Raw genomic sequence first — 23,900 nt, forward strand, 5'->3', positions numbered from 1 at the left:
TAAACCCTATGTAAACTTTTCCTTGGTATGAGCTTGGCAATATCTGACAAGTATACTCTTGGCTTTTCATGTGCCGAATAGTTTTGCCTTTTATCATATTCCACGCCTGGGTAGTGATCTTGATAAAACCGCTTGATGCGATTCAGCACTAGTGGTGGTTCCATGAGGGTCCACCATTTTTAATTCTTAGTATTATTTCCATTTTCTATTTTTGTTTACAGAGCATTGCCTCACGCCCTGAGTTGTTACCAGGAGCGGTGGGTAGTCCTCCTGATTGAAAACGGGTAAGGGTTTTAATACATTGACTCTCCACATGATATTATGATATGTGTTGAATATTTCATTGATTGAAGATGTTCTTATAAATACAGACAGCACATGTGCATGAATTTCTGAGTCTATTTTGCTCTTTTATCTCTTTTTCAACAGGAGCTTACTAAATATCCCTGTAGTGCCTACCAAAAGTATTACACAGGTATAAATTGGTTGTATCGTTCCAATTACTTTGGAAATATTTTTGTGTGTTAGTTCTCACTCACTTATTTCTGCAGTAGTAGTAACAACCAGGTCCTGAGGAAGGCCATGATCAATTTATGATCAAGATTGGCTGAAACAAATAGACCCTCCCATTGCTTTGCCAGCGCGCACGCACATTTTTTCAGACCGCGCTCACACTGCTTTTAATCCTTGACACCACGGGATACCTAATACATTTATTTCTCTCCTAGCAGTCAATTTTAACCACTCACTTTACACACTTCATTACGCACTTTCACCACACTGTTCCATGCTCCATCGATCTTAGGATATCTAGTCAACGGATCATACTAAAACATCCGCCAGCTCCTCCTAAACACGTGCTAGGAGTCGTAGCTCCTTGGCGGCACTAGGTTGCAGCCAAGAGGAGATCCCAAATGATGAAGCATGCCACTTCGGTGGGTGATGGTATTCTGTCCTCTTAAATAGGACTCCCCTGATTCACATTTTTCTGTTGGATTGCCTGTGTTACTGTCTGTACTCTTTTAAGAGACCCGCGGATTCTGTTTTGTTGGTATATATGGAATGGGGATTGATCCACGCAGGTCGTTAAACTTCCCTTAGACCCTTTTCCTATCTGGGTTTGTATTGTATCATACAGCACTGTTGCCATCTCAATCTATTAATTAATTTCCCATCTCTTCACCCACGAAACCTAAACTGGGCCTCAACATGACCAACATTTCTTGCAGTAACTTTTGAGCTTGTGTACCAAACCGCCACCAGAAACCCCGCATTTTTCTATCCCCCACATGAAAAATTTTGTACACTGCCACCAGCAAATGCAACATCTCCACCAAAAAGCTTCATACCTGCATCAAATACAGTCCCCCCAAAGATGGACAGATGTACCCCGTCATCACGTATAACTCCAACAACTCACATTTGATGTCAGAATGTTCTATAAATATCAAACCCTCTGCATTTCAAAACTTCTGCAGCTCTGTGATCCCTTTACTATGTGCCCTGTCAATAGCCCCACGTTTCTCTGCCCCCGCCAAGCTCTTCTCAGTATTAACTCCATCAGCTTTACCAGATCAAAACACTTTTTTGCATCAAATCTTCCTTTATACTCTTTGTGCTCTTCCCCAGAGCCAGCCTTTTTAACTGCACTAAATAATTTACTCCCAGGTGCAATAGCAGGATGTCCATACACGAGCTGCACTTCAAAAAGAATTTTGTTTGGGTAACAGTTCATACTATCGCATGCCCCCCTTTGCCGAACCAGTTGAGGTGCACCACCGTATCAGGCAGTCCCCACTGACGTCCTCCTCTCTATGTTTCAGCATGCCTCACCACCCACTTCACAAATGAGTCCGCCCAGATCCAAACCTCAATATGGCCTCTACCTGGGTCCACAGTCCAACCTAGGATAAAAGGAATCATGTTAATGCAATTCATGAAAAAAACAACCCGATCACAAATAGCACTAATAACAAATTGGATTGCCAATGGCCCAAATGCCTGATCTCCACCACTGTCCAACTCCTGTGCACTGTCCATCGCTATCCTGATCCCTAAGCAGTGAGTCTCAAAATCCTGCGCTATATCCTCCAAGCTAACCAGTGCTCTCTGTAAGTCCTCTAAAACTTTCGATGCCAAAAAGCACATCCCGTCCACATGCCGAAACACTGCACCGCATTTCCCCACCTGCAAACAGCTAATCAGCTTTCCTGAGGACAACCTGTGTATCCTGAATGCTCTCATGGTCACACAACTGCCCCTGCCCAACTGATCAGTTCTCTGTTGTGGAACTGCAACTTGCCCTGCACCAGAAAGTATCCTGACATCCTGTCAACTAAAATCTCACCTGTACCTTAGAGCAGCCACCTCTGTAGCCCAAAATGTGCCAAGAAACAAACACCATGGTCACTGAAAACCCAATTACCTCTCAGTCATCCCTAAACATTGCACGGCAACATAACTATCACCTCCTTAAATATGTCCAGGGTAAGAGGACGTCGCACTCTCACCCAAGTGCCTCTTTCTGTGAACCAACATTCCATAGACCAACCTTCTAGAAATGCAGACGGTTCATATCCTACAGCCACATTCAATAGAACGCTATTTCTGCCAACTTACCAGCTATAGTGATGGCTGGCAAACCTTTGTCAATGAGAGATATAATGAAATTTACCACAGCATTTTGCCAATCTTTACCTTCATCAACACTGCTTGCCGCACCATCCCTGACCGCCCAAACTCATCCACCACCAGCCTATATGCCTTGCGGGCAGACTTTGACAACAACCAAAAAATAAGCTGCATCACGCATTCTCGCTGCATCTAACAACAGGTTAACTGACAATTCCATCTACTCCCCACCTGCCTTGGGAATACCGTTGCCAACTTCATGTTGCATTTCTCCATCAATACGCCATGGCCAATTGAAATCACCATCTGAACAGCCATGTCCACAGGTGCAGAGCACACGCTGTTACCCACCCCAGGAATGAAATAATTGACCAACAGACCCTATGGCCATGATAGATGATGAATCAGACAAAAAAACTCCCCAGTCACCTTCTTGAAAACAACCCCATCTCCCAGAGGCCAGTCGTGAAATGGCACTTCCATCCTCCCTTACTTCACCTCCTTTAATAGTTTGTCCCAAATCAAATTCCTCCTGCCCTTTCACTGACTGAAAATTGTCCGTCCATTGCCGCACCCCGTGACCATCAGAACACAAATGAAACACAAGCCTAAAACCTTTCAGCAACAGCTCTGTGTTTTTTTAGCCATTCTCAAAATACTGACCTAATTTTGCAATGGTCTACCTTAAATGGTGTAAGCGTTTTTTTCCCATGGAGTTCTGACCTTCTGTGCTTCTACCGCAGTCGCTAGAACTTATCCATTGACCTCCAGTGCCACCTTGGTCACCGAATGTGCCACCCAAAAGTGTCCTGCGTTTTCCCCACCACATCAAGGTACTTAAACAATGCCACACACCTCCCTGGATATTTCTCACAATACACACTCACATATATGAGAAAAACTGTGGTCCAATTCTCAATATTAACCGGCACCCTGGGTCTGCAGGACAGCTCGTGCTCCTCCTCTTTGGAGGCGTCCCTTCCACGCACTTCATTGAGTAAAAGTTTAAACATTTCCACATACTCCCCCTTCCAAATGAACTCCTTAGTAGCCAACATTCAGTGATCCCCAAAGGTTTGGTGATCCCATGTATGGTAGTTTTTTGTGCTTCACTCCTTTGCTCTCTTTCTTTTCCTCCACAATCTTGTCCTCAATTATGGACACTGAAACCTCCAACGAATCCTGCACTTTTCCCTTCGCTTTTCCACTAACTCCCTCTTCATCGGTACCCATCCTTTGATCCTTTTCCAGACAAAGGCCTGACTCCCCTTACACATCTGTATCTGCCCCCACTGCCTGCACCCCCACTTCCACTTCCACTCCCCGAGCCGCAGTTCCCCCAAGCAAGATTCCTTACCTGGCCTCATGGTCAGAGCCCACACTAAAGCTGTCTGCCTGGACACTGCCCTCTCTGATAAACCCTTGGCAGGCTGTAAGACACCAACACTACCCCTCTGGTTCTTTTCTTCTCATCCCCAAAGCACATCTTGAGGTGCTTCCCACCATGCATTATCACCCCAGCATCTTCCGCAATCTCTCCTTCTTTCAGCTCCCCATCCCCGTAGTCTAGTTCCCACTCAGGGTCCCCATACACACCACCTCAGTCCGCACACGTACCCGGCACTTCCCCATCACCAACATCACCAAACTGTTCATCATAGAGGTCCTGTGAAGGGTCACAATTCTGCAGGGTAGATGCATGTGCCAATCCTTGCTTTCCATCGCTTTGTCCAACTCCATCCCAGAGCCGGCCGCACAGAAACGCACTCTGAATTCAGACCGGGTTTGCCAGGCTGCACCAGACCCTCCCGGCTGACCGGATGCCGCAGCTGCCGATGACCCTGTCTCCAACCCCTAGCTGGCACTATACTGACCTTGGTCTGGCTGCCTGCTCTGAAACACTTGGGGGCCAGTCGCAGCACCATCCTCACCTGCCCAGACCCCCATCCTGAAATGTCTCTTTTCCCATCTCATACCATAGAATGCACCACTGGCGCCGTGGACAAAAACAACCCATCCCCTACCTGGGAATACACTAACCCTCATCTGCCTATGAAACTCCTGAGCACCCCCTTACCCCTGCACCTGTTTCTGACCTTGCCTGGTACCCCAACCATGCCTTCCAGAATTGCCCATGACTCCTGGAAGCCTCCCATTTGCCAAAACCTGACCTCGCACTTCCCCAACGTTATGATGAGACTCTGCTCCACTTCCCCACCCTCATTGCCACCAAACTGCCTCAAAAACCCCAGGCGCTCATCCCCACCACGCTCCCCTTCCCTCTCCCTATCATTAGACAGTGTCTGCCTGTGCGGACTCGATAAGTCCAGCGGTAAGCCCTGCGATGTGCAAGCCCTGCCCTCACCATCACGTGGGCAGCTGCCGCCATGCGGCCGAGAGGCGTCACCGCACTGTTGAGCCGCTCACTGTCCAAAGCCGCCACAATGCGCATTGGGGCCACAGCTACCTGGGACTCTTCCACCAGCTGGGGCACTAATTTGTCTGGTATTTTCACAAAATCAGGGGATGCGCCACCACGCAATGCACGCCCTCTGGCTAAACGGGCCACGGCGGAGCTAACAGCCCCTCCTGTCCCTTGACCTCTGGAACTCCCGACCCTGGCCCGAATAGCAGCGCAAAGCCCCCTCCTGTCTGTCACAGCGTGGCAGTGCATTGCGTCCCGTGACTGTCGCCCCACATCACTCCTGCCAGCCCATACAGCACTTGCCCAACCTCGCTTGCACTTTCCTGACATAGACGAGCAGGCCATTATGCCACACCTTCAGTGGATCTCTGCTTTGTCTTCTCAATGTGGGTGCCACCCGCTGGCTGTATAGCCACATCTGGTAGCAAGTCCAACCTGACGGCCTCCTTCAACACCGGCAGAGCCTGGGGCACGTTCTCGGGTAAAGCCATGACTAATTCTGTATTTATAATCTGTGAATAAAATCCACTATACAGCAAAATCAGCCACTGATAGAAACCGGTAATGAAAAAAGTTAAACTGTCCTTGCCAGCCGTGGTGTACCACACAAGCTAAAATGGCACCTAGACCTGAGGGACCAATCCATAAATGACCCTTCTAACTCTGCCCCCGTGCCCCAAGACCAATCAAGCCACCCACCCTCCCAAAACCCCATTCTCCCTCCTGTGAGTATCTTTAACTTCATTCCAGTGATGAAGCAAAGAGTATGTACTTGCAAAAGAAACAGGAACAGGAAGGAAGTAGGAGTGGAGGGGAGGGATTATAGGAGTGGAGGGGAGGGATTATATATATTAAAAAAAGAACAACTTGACAAAACGATTCTGCCTTGAGACAGGACGGCCTCTCACACGTTAGTACTATGATTAGGAGGACTTCTGTGAGGTTATTGGGATTTATCAGCTGTGATAAATTACCGACCCTATTCCACCAATTTGTAATAAGGGCCTTAGAAGCAGATTAGTAATGCATTTCCAAGAGAACGACTCTTTACTACTGAGTTCTGTGAGTTCTTGAATCTACTCATTGGGAAAGCTGGTCTCTAAAATCCCTGCCGCATATTGACCAGTAGTTTGGAGGCAATGAAAATGACTGGTTAACAAAAAGAGAAAGTCGTTGGTCTCCGATTTTAAGCAAAACAAGCTTTTGCAATGCAATAGGTCTCGCAGCTGTGAGAGTTTGAGCCATTGGCATTGTAAATGGCAATGCCTTTTATTTACGTGTTGGTTTTTAAAACATAAATAAAAGGCATTGTCATTTACTATGCCAATAGCTTAAACTCTTGCAAATGCGAGACCTATTGCATTGCAAATGCTTGTTACAGTCTTCCCAATGCAACTCAACTCTGATTATTCAGCCCAGTTTCTTTCATAGCACCCCACAGTCACCTCCGAGACCAATTCAAAACAGCCCATGTCTCATGTCACACAATGTGGTCACTGTACGTCAGCGCCCGGGGCCCACTCGATGCAAAATGGCTGCTTAGTGCAGTGAGAGCTCGACACCCGCCACTTGGATAAGCCCAGGCTGGTTGTGTTCAATAGGACACGTTATGCGTGTTGTATTTTCAAGTCTATTTACTGTTTTGCACAGCAAACCTTATTGCGCCCACACTGACTCCTGGCACACGTTGTTAGACGGCTTCTTTTTGTAATGAACTTCAAGATACTTCCTGTGATCGATTTAAAACAATGTTTATTATGGTAAAACTTCTTTGTGTGATTCTTTTTCAAATTGTCAAACAAATAATGAAACTTTAATTAAAAATTAAATCAGAGTGCTACATAGTGGAGTTTACGATCGACGTTGTACATCGCAGAATGCACTTGTCCCAATATATTGTTACCTTTTATTTTCTTTGTGCAGTACATTTATAAGCATTTTCGACGGTACTGTAATGCAAGATGGTGTGGACCCCCTACGGAACGGAAGAGGGTGCTCTCGGTCCCTCATATCCTGTGGTCGAAGTGGGCGGGAACGGCAGGGCACGGCGTGCCCCTACTTCTTTAATTCTATAGATTCCGTTCCCCTACATTTTTATTTTGAACATGCGTCCCGGGACGTAAGAAATATCCAAGGCCTGCAGAGAAGTCTCGGCATTTGTGGCTGTTTGGGGACGGCGGGGAGCAGAGAACAAAAAGGTCTCCGTCTCTTGCTTCCTGCCCAGACAAGACAAGGAAGGTGTCCGCTTCTGCTCAGCCGCTGGCAGCTGCCCCTCCCCCTCTCTTTCTTACTCTTATTCCCTCTCTGTCTGTCTAACTTCTCCTCACTTACCGAAAACCGTGACTCAAGAAATTGTTCTCACCCTCTCCTTCTTCCTGTTCCTCATTTTGTTCCCCTGTGAAATGGATGCAAAAAAGAAAAACACTTTTGCAGGAAATGTCGTTTTGACAATTTTCCATTCCAAAGTGCAGCCACGGAAATAAAAGGTTCAAAATATGAAAAATCAATAACTAAATAAGGCAAGACGGGGTGTTCTTAAAGTGGCCAGATCGGTTTTATTCAAACCTCAAAAACATTAGCGTCACTTTACTGAATTTGCCAGTGAAGCGCTGTTTTCCCCTGGTGGGGAAGTTGGCCAAACCTGGAGGTACTGCAATACCTGCTTGATGGATGGTTCGGAAAACAAAATGTGTAAGGCGGCTTTGTGTTCAAGAATGTGGTCTTTTTAAACGATACTGCTTACGTTTTGTAAGCATATAAGCAGTGGACATTGAAATGGGTCCTTTCTGGGTCCTGTAGTTTTCAGGCAGAAGCACTCACTGATTTCTGAATAGTGAGTGTAAAAGCGTTAAGTTCACCATGTTGTTCCTGCTTACATTTCGCATTCTTTATTTAATCTTTCATTCCCTATGAGTGTTTGCTTTTTCCAGGATGGATATTGTTACTTTTTCTTTTAGACAGCATATTGCTGTTGCCTAGTGCGTAATTTGAATTGAGTCGCATCCAGTTGTTTATAGCAGGTCAAATTGGATTGTAGCTGAAGGCAGTGCTAGTTTCTCTCAGTGGGGCGGTATGGTGTTCAGTGAGGGAACGGATGTAGCACTGGGGGCAGCGCTGACGAATTTAGAACTGGGGAATCAGGTTCAGCCTTCATGAGCAGTCCCCCAGACCACTCTCCTGAGGGAGCACATTTCCATGCTAGACCTTAGAAGGCCCTGCAAATCCTGAAAAGCCCTGGTGTCTTAACACCAGCAGGTGGACCCCAGCAGTGGCAAGTGTGGGTTCACCTTGAAGGCTTGCCCACCACAACCCATACTGAAGTTCACCTCCAGTCTTGCAGGCAGGCCTACGAAATAGCAGACCCTAGAGCAACAGTGACTGTCACTGAGGTCACAGGACACCTGAGAAGAGCTGGCTCTAGGGCAGTGCGACCAGTGTGACCGCAACGGGTGCTGACTTTGAGTGGGAGCGTTGTATATTATGGTTTTAAAAGCACTTGCTGCCTCCTTCCTGGCCTACAGCAATTTTCGGCAATAATACAAATGTCATGATAATTCCGGTGAATAAAAGTCTTCCTTGAGCGAGATCGGAGTTTTGTCTAGTGGAAGTTTAGACTCATGGAAAGATAGCATAGAGTTTTTTAAATTAATTTATTTCAATTTCAGATTAAAAAAGAACACATACAGATGGTTAGGACCCAGGCCGGGGAAGGCAAAGCCGGACCCGATAGAGGCCTAGGGTAGAACGCCGGCCGGCGGCGGGACCGATCCACGCCACGCCCCCACAATTAGGAAAACCCGGCTAGGCCGGGGAGGGCATGATAGGCCCACAAACAAAGGAAGATCCCCCCCCCCCAATCAGGGGGCGAGAGAGGTAGGCAAGGGGGAGGTTAAAAGGGGCCAACGGCCCAGGAAATTCAATTTCAAGGCTCCCCCTCGCCGCGTAAGAAGAAGAAGAAAAGCCCACCCACCCACACCTATGGATACGGGCGTCGCAGCCGTAGGGGCGGAAGGGTAGCGGAGCTGACACGAGGAACCTAGTAGAGAACGAAAGTACTAGGAGATAGATGAAAGGCTCACACAGTGTCCTTGGATGCCTCACGCCAGGGGCACTGGGGGAGCCATTGGGCGGCGTGCCGCCAGAGAAAGAACAGAGATGACACTCCTGCAGGACCCCGGGGATGCCTTACGGCAGGGGTACAGACGGAGAAGATGACAAGGACCCAGCCGCAAGAAAATAGAGTAGATGCTCAAGTAAGGTCCTTGGGATGCCAAACGGCAGAGACCCCTGGGAGAAGGGAGGGCCCCGAAAGGATACAGGACGAGCGGGACGGCACTTGCAGCCCGGGCATGCCCAGAAAGGGGACACCCTCCAAATCGGTAGCAAGTTGAAGCCTAGACCCGTGAACCGAAACACAGGGATTGGGGCCTCTCCCTCCTCTCCCAGGCAATTGGGGCGGCTGGGTCCAGAATGGGAATAGAGAAAAGAATGAACAATAGATAAAAGTGAAACATGGTCGTTGAAGGACTATAGTAAGACCATGAATGTTGAAATTTGAAATATGAAGATTTCATGTTACAAAAATGTTTGTTGTAAAAAATAAAACTGCGACCTTTTCAGGCACCAAGAAGTGGTCAAGTGGTACTTAAGGGAAAAGCGCGCAGAGATGGCAACAACCAGGGGGGAGCGGGGAGGGAGTGCTCGCCGCCTGGACGGGGTTATGCTGTAGCAATTGATGACACATTAACAGTTCGTACACTCGGGTTGGCAGGAGATATCGACAATGAATTAGATGACAATTGTAGACAGACAAACACTTGATAGTACTCAATCAGGTATACAATGTGGCAGTAGAGGATTACAGTACATTAATGACATGAGCAATCAGACATCAGTGATAGTTAACAGGCATGCAGTGAGCAGGCCCCAAATATCACGAGGTTTGGAAGTACTAGGCAATTCCTCTGCATAGATAGCGCAGAGAGATAATGTGCCTGCTGCTAAGAACATGTACCATGCCCATCACAAAGTGCACATATTGTAAATATGTCAGTGGGTTACTGCTTTTGTCAGTATGATCCTTTTGCTACTTGCAGTTTATAAGTTAAAATCCTAACAAAGAACAGTGAGCTATTAACTTTCATCTAAGAGCTGCATACAAACTGCAAGGTTTAATAAACTAGAGCTTTATGTTTTTTTCCCCCAAGCCTTGGATTATCCTGATGTTGCAAAAAGTGTTCAATTGGATAGAAATCAATAATGATTATTAAAGTGACCCCCAATCATGGTATTAAGTTTTAAATTATGAGTTTGTGTTTCTCCAGATCAATCACTATTAAACTATACTGCCTACTAATATGGTTGTCATGTGACTCCTACACCTTGTAGTCCTTTGTTTTATGTAACATTTCCCATACAGTGATTTACACACGTAAAATTGATTGTCCTGTGTATATTGCTGACAACAGAAAATCCATGGCTTGGAAACAAATGGCTTGTGCTTCCACTTTTAAGCATATTTGGGACATTCTGTGATTAGAAACATATCCCACTTTGTGAATTTATTTTAATGTCAATAACTCATATTAATCGTTAAATAATCATGTGTATCCATTGGTTGAATTATATAACATAATAAGCTGTAACTGGTCAGTGAAATGCCAAACAAATACTAAAGATTGGGATGTTTTGCAATCCTGGTCACACCTCTAACTCCGCCCACTGATCCAATCCTCAGGTTATTCCCGCCTTCTGATTCTCCGCCCACAGTTCCCCTACTTTTTTTCCCCCACTTCGACCATATCTCACAGATATTTATTGGTGTTGTGCTGACAGGCTGGGGGCTCCCTGTGCGCGGGGGCTGTGTTACACCCCTGGTTGTATCTTGAGTTTCAGGTGGCTAAAGCACAGCTGCCAAGTGGAACCATGTCCTCTGACATAGTAGCCCGTCCTTGCTTTTTCAGCCAGTGATGCACTGTATTTCGTGAGTTGCAGTTTCACTTTTGACATTACTGATATATGCTCACAGCGTGCAAACTACTGTTGCTAAGAAGGGAGCTATGATTAAGGGTGCCACACAGGACGTGAGGCCTCTTGTCGACGATGGAAAAATGGGAACCCTTAAGGTGTAACTGTGTCACGTTTGTAGGATTACCCGGCACTTTTATGGAACAGCGCACTGCACAGTGGGGCTAACAGTCACACACGTATAATGAGAAGCATCAAAACCCGAGTCTCAAAAGCCAGGGTCGTTGGCTACCTAAAAGACCTGCCGGAAGGCGCTCCAAGTGACATGGTACCAAGTAACATTACTGGAAGAAGGCGCCAGTGATGTGGGATGTGCTATAAAGAGAGGTGTCATGTGTGCATCTTCTATTAGATGGAAGCAGAACACCAACCCAGTTTTATCTGAAGTGCAAAAAAAGTCGTTACTCTTTTTTGGGAGATTTTGGTGAAAAGGCCGGGATCTGTGACATCACTGGATCATCAGAAAAGCTGGGTGGGTTAATGTGCTTTTTGCAGAAAATATATGTACAGCTTGGAGGCCAAAAGCTACAATTACAGCAACCTTCAAAGATTGTTGATGCGCCTTTTGTAAAAATCTGACATGTGCATGTGCCCTGAAGCCTCAAGCAGCAATAGCATGGAGGTAATGTGGCTTCCGTAATGTGGAACCTGTTTAGGGCACTTGTTTACTGCACTGGTTCCTGCATACCTCTAAAACGAAGGTGACGAGCAAGTTTATAGATTTAGGCCTGTTATTAGCTAAGAGAGAGATCACTGCGCACTGGAAATCAGCACGAGGGCCCAGTGTGGGGAGGTGGAGGGCGGACTTACTCAAATGGGCGCTAAGCAAAGGTACACTCAGGCTTCAACAGGCCATGCGGACTAACAACGAAAAGCACTGGTGGCAGCGAGGGCGTGGGAAGCACTGGTCGATGCACTACAGGAGCCTGAGGTGGACTTGGAGGATGGCTCGGCCCTGGCAGTCCCAACGGGTTCCACAGGCTCCACAGGAGTGGTAGAGTAACACTGGATGTGCCCTGTGGAACGACTATTGGCCTCCAATAGTAGTAAGTTAGCCTGTACTGTACTGCTGTTACTGAGTTAACCATAACAGAGGAATCAGATGTTCCTATATTTTTACGCTGCAAGTAGTTAAGGCACACCAGTGGTATGGGGGGTTGAGGGAGGTAGTAGGGGGAAGATTGGCTTGAGATTTTATAAGATATAATTCAGTTATTGTAACAGTGTTGGTTCTTGACCGCTAGCAGGAACTGAAATCATAGCTGGGCGGAAGGACTACATACCACTAGGATAAGGATGTCTGTAATTTGGTGGTATATATCACTGTAGTTTTTGAATCATTGTGGTGCTGGTACTGGGCGTAAGGACAAGAGGGGCGGCAGGATCATACATTGGACAATTGCAATGCTGTAATAATTGCCAGTTGTTATTTGAAAAGCAATAAAACTATATATTTTTTTTAAATGGAGGTAATGTGGCTTAACGGATGAGCTGCTGACTTTGTAACTGGGGGAACAGGTTCAAGTCCATTTAGTCTCTTAGGCTCAATATCCTGTTATTCTGGGCAAATCACTTACTCTGCTCGGGCCTAAAAAAATCTGACCTTGTGTAATGTAAGCTGGTGCTGAGGCAAAGCGCTCTGATGCCTTTAGGACAAGTTAAAATGGGGCAGTCACATGGATTCAAATACAATAAATCACCCGACTGATTTATTTTCCTAGGCACAAAAATACATGCGTGCAGACTGCAGTTCACATATTCCAGTTCCAATGTGTTTGATAGCTTAGGGCTAGGTGAAACTGGAGAGGTCCGCCATAAAAGCGGAACAAGCAAAATCTGTATTTTTGTCAGTTTAGAGTCACAGTTTAGAGTCACACAAAACATACTATCTGTGGCCATGTTCCTTGTGCTTGCGACCCGTACGAATGCATATCTGTTGTCCTCCCTACATGTGCACATCTCCTGTCCTCCACCCAGAGAACACTCGTCTTAACGCCGTACGGGTCTGCGTGCACATCTCCTGTCCCCCTTCGGCAAGGACGCCGGAGAAGAGACGCCGTGAGCATGCACATCGGCTGTCTGGGAAAGTGCACATCTCCTGTCCCCCTTTGGCACCCAAGTCGACAACAATAGATCTCGCCAAGGCAAGCAAAGCAAGCGCTGTGTCGCTAGGCGAGACCTAAAAAGGACTTCAGGTCCACAAGGTAATCTGTGAGATAAGACCTAAACGTTTGCAAGATTTCACAAAGCCCAAAATACCAGTCTAGCCCCTGGCTGTCTGAGAACCATCCACTTTGAGTCACCCCACTCAATAAGAAACAGCTCATGAGAAAGAAAATATCTCTGCAATTAAGGCCTGGCCCTTGAGAATAGACCCCTTGTAGCCTAAGGAACCTACTGGGCTGGTCAACCTTAGAGAAAATTCTTAAAAATATAACATCACTCCATGAGAACATGTTCAGCAATATGTTTTCCTTCTTTTCCACTTCTCTGCACCCCCACTCTAACACATTATGACAGTAATTTAGCAAAGTACATAGAAGCAGCTACTCTGGCATGCAGAGGTCAGTTAAAATGTTACATGCACTAAAATAGGAATATGCTGTATAATGTCAACATTTTTGACTTACTGCTAATTGTCCTTTCTTCTTCAGAGCTGTGTTCGAAAAGGCATTTGGCAGCAACCTTTTTAGCAGTCGCTGCGGCTTCGCTGCTCCACTCCTGCAGTAAAAGTTAAAACATATTTTTTGTCATTTTTATGTAAGAGTGGGTAATTCTTTCCAAATTGCATTTTATGCAGTCATAGTATTGAAATTAAATCTACATATTTCATAAACCAGAAGTCAATAAATGTTTACTTGGAAATCTCAAATCCAGATTACAATGGTACTGATGAATTTTGAAAGCTGGTTCTATGTAACCAAAGCAGAAAGCAGAAGAAAGAATGAGGGAATCTTTATTCTGGTACAATTTTATTTAATAGCAGTGTACATTTTTCGTCTAAATACTGGCAGACCTCATGTCAATCAATCATACATCTCACCACACAGAGATTCCCAAAGCTGAAATCTGGGACAGATCACAGACACAGACAAGGGACTACAAACTGACTGCCCAAATAGAATAGTAATGAGAGAAGAAATACAATTTTGGATGATGTCATAACAATGCCAAGTATACTCTAATCATAACATAGTGGCATTGCATACATGTATTTAGAAAAACCTTACTTCAATTGTAAATTATGAACTGCCTATTCAACAAGCATTTGCAATGCAATCGGTCTCGCCTTTGGGACCTTATATGTATTTAGCTATGCAGCACATTAGCCTGGGTGCTGAAACATCTACTGTTCTTTAACATGGAGGGAAAGTAAGCACCAAACTGCGTGACATGCCAGGTATGAGAACACATGGAGAGAAATATTGCCTTTCAGCAGTAAATGGTATAGTCCAAAGCTTTGTTTTGAATATATAATCAGGGCCTTCGGTGGTCATAGCACTGAAAACACAAGATTTGAAAACATGTTATTGTCTATGGGTGCTTGTGGAAGACAATTTCTATGGACAGGAACCTAGAGAATGCTAAAGTGATTCTGGTGTTTTACTCACCTCTGCTGGTCGTTTTCTATCAAGAAGGTTTTTAGAGGCAGTTGAACAAGCAGAAAGCAATTCTGGTATTTTACTGACCTCTACTGGTTGTTTTCTATTAAGACAGTTAAATAGAGGCAGTTGAACAGAAAAAAAAGTCACTAAGCGGAAGCAGACAAACAAGTCCTAGGGCTTATCTCCAGAGCCCACAAAGTACATACGCATATAAGTATATACTAAAGTATATACAAGAGGTCTCGAATGCGCGACCTAACAAGTCCTAGGGCTGATCTCCAGAGCCCACAAAGTACATACACATATAAGTATATACTAAAGTATATACAAGAGGTCTCGAATGGTCGACCTAAAAATCAGTCAACATTACATTCTGTAACTGGCATTACTGGTGCAAATGTGCACACTTCCTCAGCGATCAGATAATACTAACTAATAGAGTAAAAGGTGCTTGTCAATCTTCACATCACTATTCACTAATGTACTTCTTAAACTCAAAATAGCCTTCATAACTTCAATTTGGACCCTACTTTTAGTCACTCACAAAATAACAAGTTTGATTCTGTGACAATCTAAAATATTTTGGAGCTCACATAAGAGCAGATGTTGTTTATTTTGATAGTTTATTATCTAAATAGGTGTAAGGTGATTTCAGAAACAATGCTATTGAAGGTGGAAATTAATAATGTTTTGGCTAAAATCAGCACCCCGGCACAAACTGAGACAAGCAAGCTTGCAAGCTTGCAGACGAGGTAGAAGAATGACACAGCATTAAATGACAGTCCCTATATACAAATACCATTCATTTTTATACAAAATGACAAATTAAGGTATCATTCTGGCTACCTCCCAATTACCGTAAAGGAAGACTGTGCTTGTTATGAAAATACCTAACACTGATGCTCTAGAAATCTAGTAATCTAGAGAGGAACCACATATCTACCCACAAGTAACACTAGGGATGCTAATATAATAATTTCTGTATTCTCGCTGTGAGTCCATCATTTAAATGTGTGCTGTTAATGTAAGCAATGCACAAAGAACAAATGCATTGAGCAATAATGTACTTTTCGTGCAGTGCCTAATTTGTAACAGAATAAGTGCTGGGGCCTAATGTTTTGCTGAGAAGCCCACAGCCGGCACTGATGTATGTCGGCGTGCCAGATATCAAGGCTGCGTCGGCTTGATTCCACTTCCTGCCTCTTTAGTCCACCATGAAACACTTCACGCCTCTTTATCTAACTCTCGAAAGTTCCTGCTTTTACCATTTGTCGCATTTGTTTCCATCATTTTCTTCCTTCTTCTTTCCCACTGGGATTTTTTTGCTCTTCTTGGGTCAAAGTCTGATGAAGGAAAATAAGTGCTGGCCCCCGCAAATGAGGGGTGCCACCTGCAACCACCAGCTCAAACTCAGCACTCACTACTATTTGTATACATTAAATAATGTGTTTATAATACACCTGTAAAGGCATTCAAACCTGGATTGGCATACTTTAAAGAAAAGGAGGAAGTGCTCACTAGTAATTAGAAGGACACACCACGAATTAGCTCAGTCCCATGAGCAGAAGTTGATTAGGGTTTGAAGAAATTGTAGCCTGGACATAGATTCCCAAGATTCTCTGATGGTTTAGGTAGTAGGTTTCATACCAGCGAGAACAAGTAAAATATGTAAACTCAAACTAAGAAGCAACCCGTAGGACATGATAGGAGGATTACTTAATAACACAGATCAAAAAATATGAAACAAGTTGAAGAAATTGATCAACTTATCATTTCTTATAAAGGAAACATACATAAAGTGTGCTAGTTGGTCTGATGCAGTGTGCCTGATAGATAGGAACCTTTCTGGGGCATTGGTGCTTATCAGCACCATGGGATACTTTATCCTGGGATCCCTCCAGGGATAGGGTGGACCTAGTAAAACACAAGGTCCATCATGCGCTGCTGCGAGATGGCCATATGGAGTGATCTGATTTACAGATGTGCTGCCTGATGTCATAGACACACCTAGATGCTCTTACAGGATGGAAAGGTAAGATGGCAGCACACATGGGTTATCATCAGACCCACCAGCGCTGTGAGTGGCCCCTGCACAGTCCCCTACCTTTGCCTGCATCTAGTGATGCACCATATGACCCTTTTTACAGGTGGGGCCAGAGTGGTAATGGTGCAGCCCATTAATTGTGTCTTACTATAAGAAGTAATAATGGTGGCCTGGGCAGTCCACAATGGTCCATCCATCCTGCAGAGCCTGTCGTGATCCACACAGCACTGGTCCTCAGGCTTCTACAGCCAGGAGGGACACCGCTGCTGAAGGAGATGAGTCACATTCGGGACTCGTGTGATGAAAAGAAGGCAAGGGAAGCCCAGCCTGGGTGTGGCCTTTGTAGATGCACTCAGGGAAGGCTGCTGAAGACCAGTATGGCTGCTTCCTTCTGTATTAGACAATATGCACTATTCTGAAATGTCTGAGTGGATCTAATGGCTAATTGCGTTCTCCTTGTGGGAGGTTAACGCACACCCGCACGAGCGCCACATCAGACGATCTTGCCAATCGTTAAGCCGGAGTCTGTTCTTGTTTGGGTGGAAAGATAAGGTTCCTGGACTGTGGATTTCAAAGGTGAGCGATTAAATTGATCTGTTTATGTTCTTTGTGCTCAGGGACGCCAGGGAACACCTCATAAGGAAGAAAGCACGCCACGTTCTCGCCGCAGAGTTTACAGAGCCATCCAGTCCTGTTCTCTGCATTCCCAGAACTACTGGTCACATCTACATCTGAAAGAGCAGCGTCCTAGTCCAGGGGCTTATTTCAAAGACGGGGATTCAGAGAGTGAAAGGGGCTAAAGGGAATGAGCGTCTGTGCAAGAGCAGACTGGCTCTTGCACTTCTGAGAAGCACGTCTTTAGGAGTTAATCAGGAGATACCCTTTGCGTGACAGAAGGTTGGAGGCGGCAGTAACATTTCCTGAGATTCACAAGAAGTCACTGAGGCTCAATCAGTAATTAAAGTAAAACCAAACCATCCACCCAATTAAGGGGCAGTCATTGGATGCTGGGGCTGAGCTGCCAACCTCCCCCTCCATGTCTATGCCGCGCGTTAACACTTTCAACCAACAGCTGTGTTTTAGGCAAATCCACTCTACATGCGGCGTGGTGCGAGCTTTCATCTGATGGAAGCCACAGAGCCACTGATAGTGGGCCGTGCACTATACAAATAGAAACTTAGGGAAAAGTGAAATTAGAACCATCAGAACTCCAAGTGGCTTTTGAGAGGTACCTATGAATTGTTGATGGTGTCACATATCAAATTAGGGAATTTTACCCGGTAGTTAATTTGCCGAGAACTTTCTTCTTCTCTAATGGTCAAGAGAACTTGAGGCCAACCCAAGCCTTCTTTAGGTACGTGCAACAGGGCATCTGCTGGAAAAGAGGTCCCTGCACCCCTGTCGTCGGGTTGGCCCGTGATGGGGAACCATCTACCGCACATCTGCCTGTGGGATGCCCGTGGCCGATGGCGGGTCCTGAAAAGTGCTAGAGTGGAGGTCCCTGTGCATCTGCCTCTTGGTTGTAGCTGGAACGTCCAGGAGAGACGCTGCTTTCACATCTGACTGTTACAAACTGACCCCACCCTACCTCTAAGCCGGTTTCTGCACTTCTGCCTTTTGCAGGCTCGCCCCTGTGTGAAGGCAGGTCCCTGCATATTTGCCTCCCGCATGCTGACCCCTGCATTGGAGCAGGTCCTGCGCGACTACCTCCTGCAGGGTGACCCCTGAATGAAAGCAGGTCCCTGGACATCTGGCGCCTGTAAACTAGCCCCTGAATTCGAGCAGGACCCTGCACGTCTGCCTCCTGCAGGCTAGCTCCTAAATGGGAGCAGGCCCTGCACATCTGCCTCCTGCAGGCTAGCTCCTGAATGGGGGCAGGCCCTGCACATCTGCCTCCTGCAGGCTGGCTCCTGAATGGGAGCAGGCCCTGCATATCTGCCTCCTGCAGGCTATCTACTGAATTAAGACAGGTCTCTGCACACCTGGCTCCTGCAGGCTAGCTCCTGAATTACGACAGGTCTCTGCACATCTGCCTCCTGCAGGCTAGCTCTTGAATGGGAGCAGGCCCTGCACATCTGCCTCCTGCAGGCTAGCTCCTAAATGGGAGCAGGCCCTGCACACCTGCCTCCTGCAGGCTAGCTCCTGAATTACGACAGGTCTCTGCACATCTGCCTCCTGCAGGCTAGCTCCTGAATGGGAGCAGGCCCTGCACATCTGCCTCCTGCAGGCTAGCTCCTGAATGGGAGCAGGCCCTGCACACCTGCCTCCTGCAGGCTAGCTCCTGAATTAAGACAGGTCTCTGCACATCTGCCTCCTGCAGGCTAGCTCCTGAATGGGAGCAGGCCCTGCACATCTGCCTCCTGCAGGCTAGGTCCTGAATTAAGACAGGTCCCTGCACATCTACCTCCTGCAGGCTAGCTCCTGAATGGGAAAAGGCCTTGTGGGAAAAGCACATTTCCTTCCCACAGTCTGTCAAACTTCAGTTCCTGTCTCTAGCTAGTGCTGGTCCTGCTTGCTCAGAAAAGGGGAGACCTGAATTTACAGTGATAGTGTAAACAAATCCTCCAGATTTCCACGTGATGTGTAGCTATTCCAGTCTAAGTTTTCTTTAGATTTTTTCATTTGTTCAGAGTATATCCGAAACTAAATTTAGGACTAAATCAACCAGAATGCTAAAAAAAAGCCTGCACTGGAAAAGCCACTCACAGATGGCATTAGGAAAGTTGAAAGGTCTAATTTCACACAATGCAATATCCTGGGGCTGAAAGGATAATCGTGGACTCTGTGCCTTAAGTCAGCTGTATCATTAATATATTACCATTGTCTCAGTGTCATATATTCTCTTTTTAATAGCGTGGACATTCAAGCTTCATTGTATACAGGTGTCACAATCTATGTGTGGGTAGTTACTAACATTCATAAAAGAGTCGCAGGAGAGTGTCTCCCTGTAGCCAACACATATTTTACTGGGTTTTTGAGAAGTGGCTCAGAATATTTGGCAATGGGATACTGCGTCACAAATGTGACAGGTAGCCTGTCTGCTGTATTACAAGTGCCATAGGATATAAGATTTTAATGGCAAATGAGGATGCCGCAATAAGGAATAGATAATTAATTTCCTCTATTCTTTGTTATGTAGCCACTGGCATAGATAGGGGAACCCACGTAGCAAGCAGGGGCTCTGAGGACTTAGCAGCATAGACAAGGGGCAGACAGACGGTACTAGAGCTGTATTATTCTCTGCACTGTTCAAGTTACTAAAGCAGGTTGATGATCGGGCCTAGCAACACCCACACTAGTATCAATGATAGGAACATGGAACCCACGCAGGGTTAAGGTTGTGCGGTACCTAGGACCAGGCCATGACAGTCAGAACAATTTTATCTAGCCTGGTGACTCCAGGTTGGTGCTGATTTTACTGCTTACACAGTGCTGCAAGAAACAAGATGCAAAACGCATGGGGGACCCAGTTAAAAATGTCGGCTGCTGGTTGCATGGTCTTCCCTCTTGATGCAGCATCGAGTAAGGGCGTCAGTTGCCGGATTTGCGACCAACAAGCCATGGCAGCGGTAAGCTCAGTGAAAGCTATGGGCACTTCACAGGGGTCACAGGAATGAGGTAGCTGCCTAAAACTTTGGGGAAGGCTGGGCTGTAACTCCCACAGTGCACTGGACCATCTGATTCTCGTCGATCCCTCGATGGGCCTGATGACTGGTGATTCTTTAATTCCTTGAAGTGTTTTAACCTGCAGTGTGCAGGGGACTGGTGCCATCAGTCCAGGGGAGACTGAGGGTGCTTTGGGCAGGGGTCTCACAAGCAGGGGAAACCAAGTTTGAGCCAAGAACAAACTTAATTCCCACAGTTCCAAGTTTGTTGCCGTAGGGATAAAGTATCCCTCTTTAGTTGTGTACAGACCGTGCTGCCCAAGCTTGAGGTGTGGTTAGCCTTCTGGGTGAGTACACTACCTTACATGGCTAATTTCCAGCCTGTCCCCGATCAAATGTGCCTACAGAATGGGGACGGTTGGTTCCTCCACTGGGAGTCAGCTCTGATGCATATCAGAGGTTGTGCAGCCTTTAAAGCTCACACCTTGATATGCTCATTCATTGGCCTGCATGGGAGAAGGGAGGTGTGACCTCATTCTTGTCCATGCCTTTGTTCCTGAGTCCAGGGAGTGTCCACACTGCCTAGCAGGAGGTCTGAAAATTGTATTGGCATCAGCAGGCGCGGGAAAGCGTGGGCTTTCCAGTTAAAGCATAGGATAGCTAGCGCAACCAGGTGGGCATCACCTGGGTGCATGCCACATTGCCCTCGAATCTTGGCATAGGAGAAAAGGCATGTTGTTGGATATAAAATATGACATAATTCGGTGGTACCGCAAAGGACAAAGATTATGGTCCGGCCGTAAAATGTAAAATCAAGCAGGCTTTAGATTTAGTCACAGCAAAGACTACTCTGTATCCACTGTAATTAACCCTCTACAACTACCCTGTAGAGTAAGGATTTTCGGAGATGTGATTGATAAGCTGATAAGCTATGTGTTGTGGAGAAAGTACCTTCAGTTTTAGCATGGCTTGATAAACGTATTTTATGTATCAATCTAGACCCAATAGTCCTGAGCAAGTTTTGATCGCTGGCAAAATTTGGACCTTGAAAGAAGCATTTCAAAGGAATTTCCTCATACATTTTCTGGTAGCTTCATGTTTGGATGGAGTTTCCCATACAATTATACTCAAGGAGGGTGCAGTTCCAGTGTCTCACAAATGAGGTAAAATGCACTGGATATTAGAAATGAAGCAGATGGTGAACTAACCAAGTTACATAAAAGAAACAAGGTATTATTGAAGCATTGGAGTCTGCAGAGGGATTTTCCATTTGGTCATGGCTTGATAGGCTAATGATCACGTTGTGTGTGGATCTCAAAAACCAGAACAGAAATATTCAGATGGATACATTTTCCTTGCCAAACATTAGTTAACTTTTCAGCATGACCACTGGGTTAAAATGGTTCTCCATGATCGACTTAGCCTCACCATCAAGAACTTTTGCACCAAGACAGTGAGAAATGAACAACTTTTATTAATACTTGTTTGTTCGCATTACTTTTGGGTTGGGCTCTGTGGCCGAAGTCTTCCAAAGGCTACTGTATCAACTTTCAAGGAGGGGGTGTGTCCGACCAAGATGCCTAATCAGACGCGCTAAAACTGCGCTCTGCTGCCCCGAGGAATAATCCATTATAATCATGCCTGATTGAAACCTGAAATGCCCGTCAATTAATGAGCAGTGGTCTTACTGTCCACAGATCGCCCACTCAAGACCTGCAGAAATGTTGTGGAGGGGCAGGGGACTCCAGGCAGTACTGCGGCCTACCTGAAGGCGCAGCTGGGTCTGGAGCTGACATCAGAGCAGGGAGAGCTGAAGGCGGCGGGGGTTGCTGCATCTCAGGACTGTGCGGAAGCTCTGGCCAGTGACAGAGTTAGCCGGGGGTGAGAGACAGAGTTGGCCACCCCACTATGCTGTGGTTTGGAGAGACAGACAGTGGTCGGGGCCTGCGCCGAGCCATGGCGGCAGTAAAATTGGCCTGGCCTGCCACCCTTCTGAGAAGACTGAGATGAGATGATTGGGGGCCCGAGGAGAGAATGGGGTCCCATAGATGGCAAACCTGCATGTGGAGGAGAGCTCAGACTCGAGCCTGCAACAGAGAGAAACTGAAGGGCCGAGAGATGGAGGGAGCCTGCAACAGATAGGCAGCATGGACAGAGCTGAAATGTGCTTCACAGAGCCCGTGGCATGGGATGGGGAGCAGTGAGGGTCTTGTCCTGTCCCTCAGCCAAGCCAAGAGAAGGTCGTCTGAAGACACTCTCAAATGGGAAGCCCTGGTACATGCAAGATAGAAGGGACACACTGACAGCTGAAAAGCAGCATAACTTGAGGGGAATGCTGTAGGGTGTTCTGAACAGAACTCTCCCTCAAGGCATGTAGCTGGCATAGATGAAGGGGTTGCTAACCGCGAAGAGTGGTTGGCACATGGGGGATGCTGCAACACCTGAAGGGATGGACCAATCCCCCATCTTTTTGCACCTAGGATGTAAGACTGTGAAGCCCCACCAAGGTGGGGTAGCACACACAACATGGGCAAAGATATGAATCCTAAGACCCACCAGGGCAACACCATTATGCAATATGTGACCCCGCAGAGCTCTACCTTGCAACGTACATGACAGACGGGGACTCAACAGACTGAGTGGGAAGAGGGGCCTTCTAGGGCGGACATACGGGTTGATAGCACACTGCCTTGAAGGGGAAAATAGATGCATTCAATATAGAGGTTGCCTCCTGCACACTAACATATGTATGTTTGCCAACAGGGTAACGACTGCAGAATGATCGTTCATTGAAATGGGTACGGAGTTGTTGACACTCAAGGGCCAAGTAACACAAATGATTGTGGCAACCAGTCAATACTGCAAATTTGTAGCTGAGGGTTGATCACATAGGAATAACCTGTGGCTGTTGGGCCTCCCTGAGAAAGTAGAGGGTGACTTGGCTGAACACTTACTTTGAAACCGAAAGGGTTATCAAACATGTTTGCTGTTGAAAGGGCCCACAGAGGACTGACAGTGAGGCTGCCGCCAGGGGCCCCCAAGGGTTTTGATAGCCAGGATTTTTAACTATAGAGACAGAGATTGTATTCTAAGTGGGGCCCGTGAGGCCGAAGAGCTGTGTTACAAAAATCCTAAAATTGCTATCCTCCCGGATTATGCATTCAAACTGAAAGCACAGAGAAAATACTATATGGACATTAAGCAAAAACTCAAAACTATGAATCTACCATATATGTTGATGTATCTCACATGCCGTCGGGTGATAGTCAATGGGAAAACCAACTTTTTTGAAAGATCGGTAGACATGTGGTCCAGGTTTGAGGTGTGGGGCAGTGTCCCTCAAGACAAAAGAGGGGCTCCTCGATTCGGGCAAAGTGGGAGACGGATACGAACTAGGGACACAGGCACCATTATGTTGTAGAGATCGGAAGACCTTCAGAGCCAACTCACGCTCAGAGTGGTGGTGCATGAAGATGGTACACTGGCTAGTTAGCCTATAGAGCATGAGGAGAGAAAGCAGCCAATGGACGAGGACTGCATGCCTGGAAATCAACACTTGCCGG

General features: G+C 46.4%; 1 protein-coding gene across 1 annotated transcript in view; it reads right to left on the minus strand.

Moving 5' to 3' along the window:
* Nucleotides 1-23,900, minus strand: part of LOC146822011 (cysteine-rich secretory protein 2-like) — a 326,571-nt gene that overhangs the window by 187,087 nt on the left and 115,584 nt on the right. The window contains exon 3 of the mRNA XM_085609951.1: nt 13,714-13,804. Within this exon, the coding sequence (XP_085466077.1) occupies nt 13,714-13,804 (91 nt within the window). The remainder of the gene's footprint in view (nt 1-13,713; nt 13,805-23,900) is intronic.

This window comes from Triturus cristatus, chromosome 6, assembly GCF_964204655.1.
Source record: "Triturus cristatus chromosome 6, aTriCri1.1, whole genome shotgun sequence".
Taxonomy (NCBI): Eukaryota; Metazoa; Chordata; class Amphibia; order Caudata; family Salamandridae; genus Triturus; species Triturus cristatus.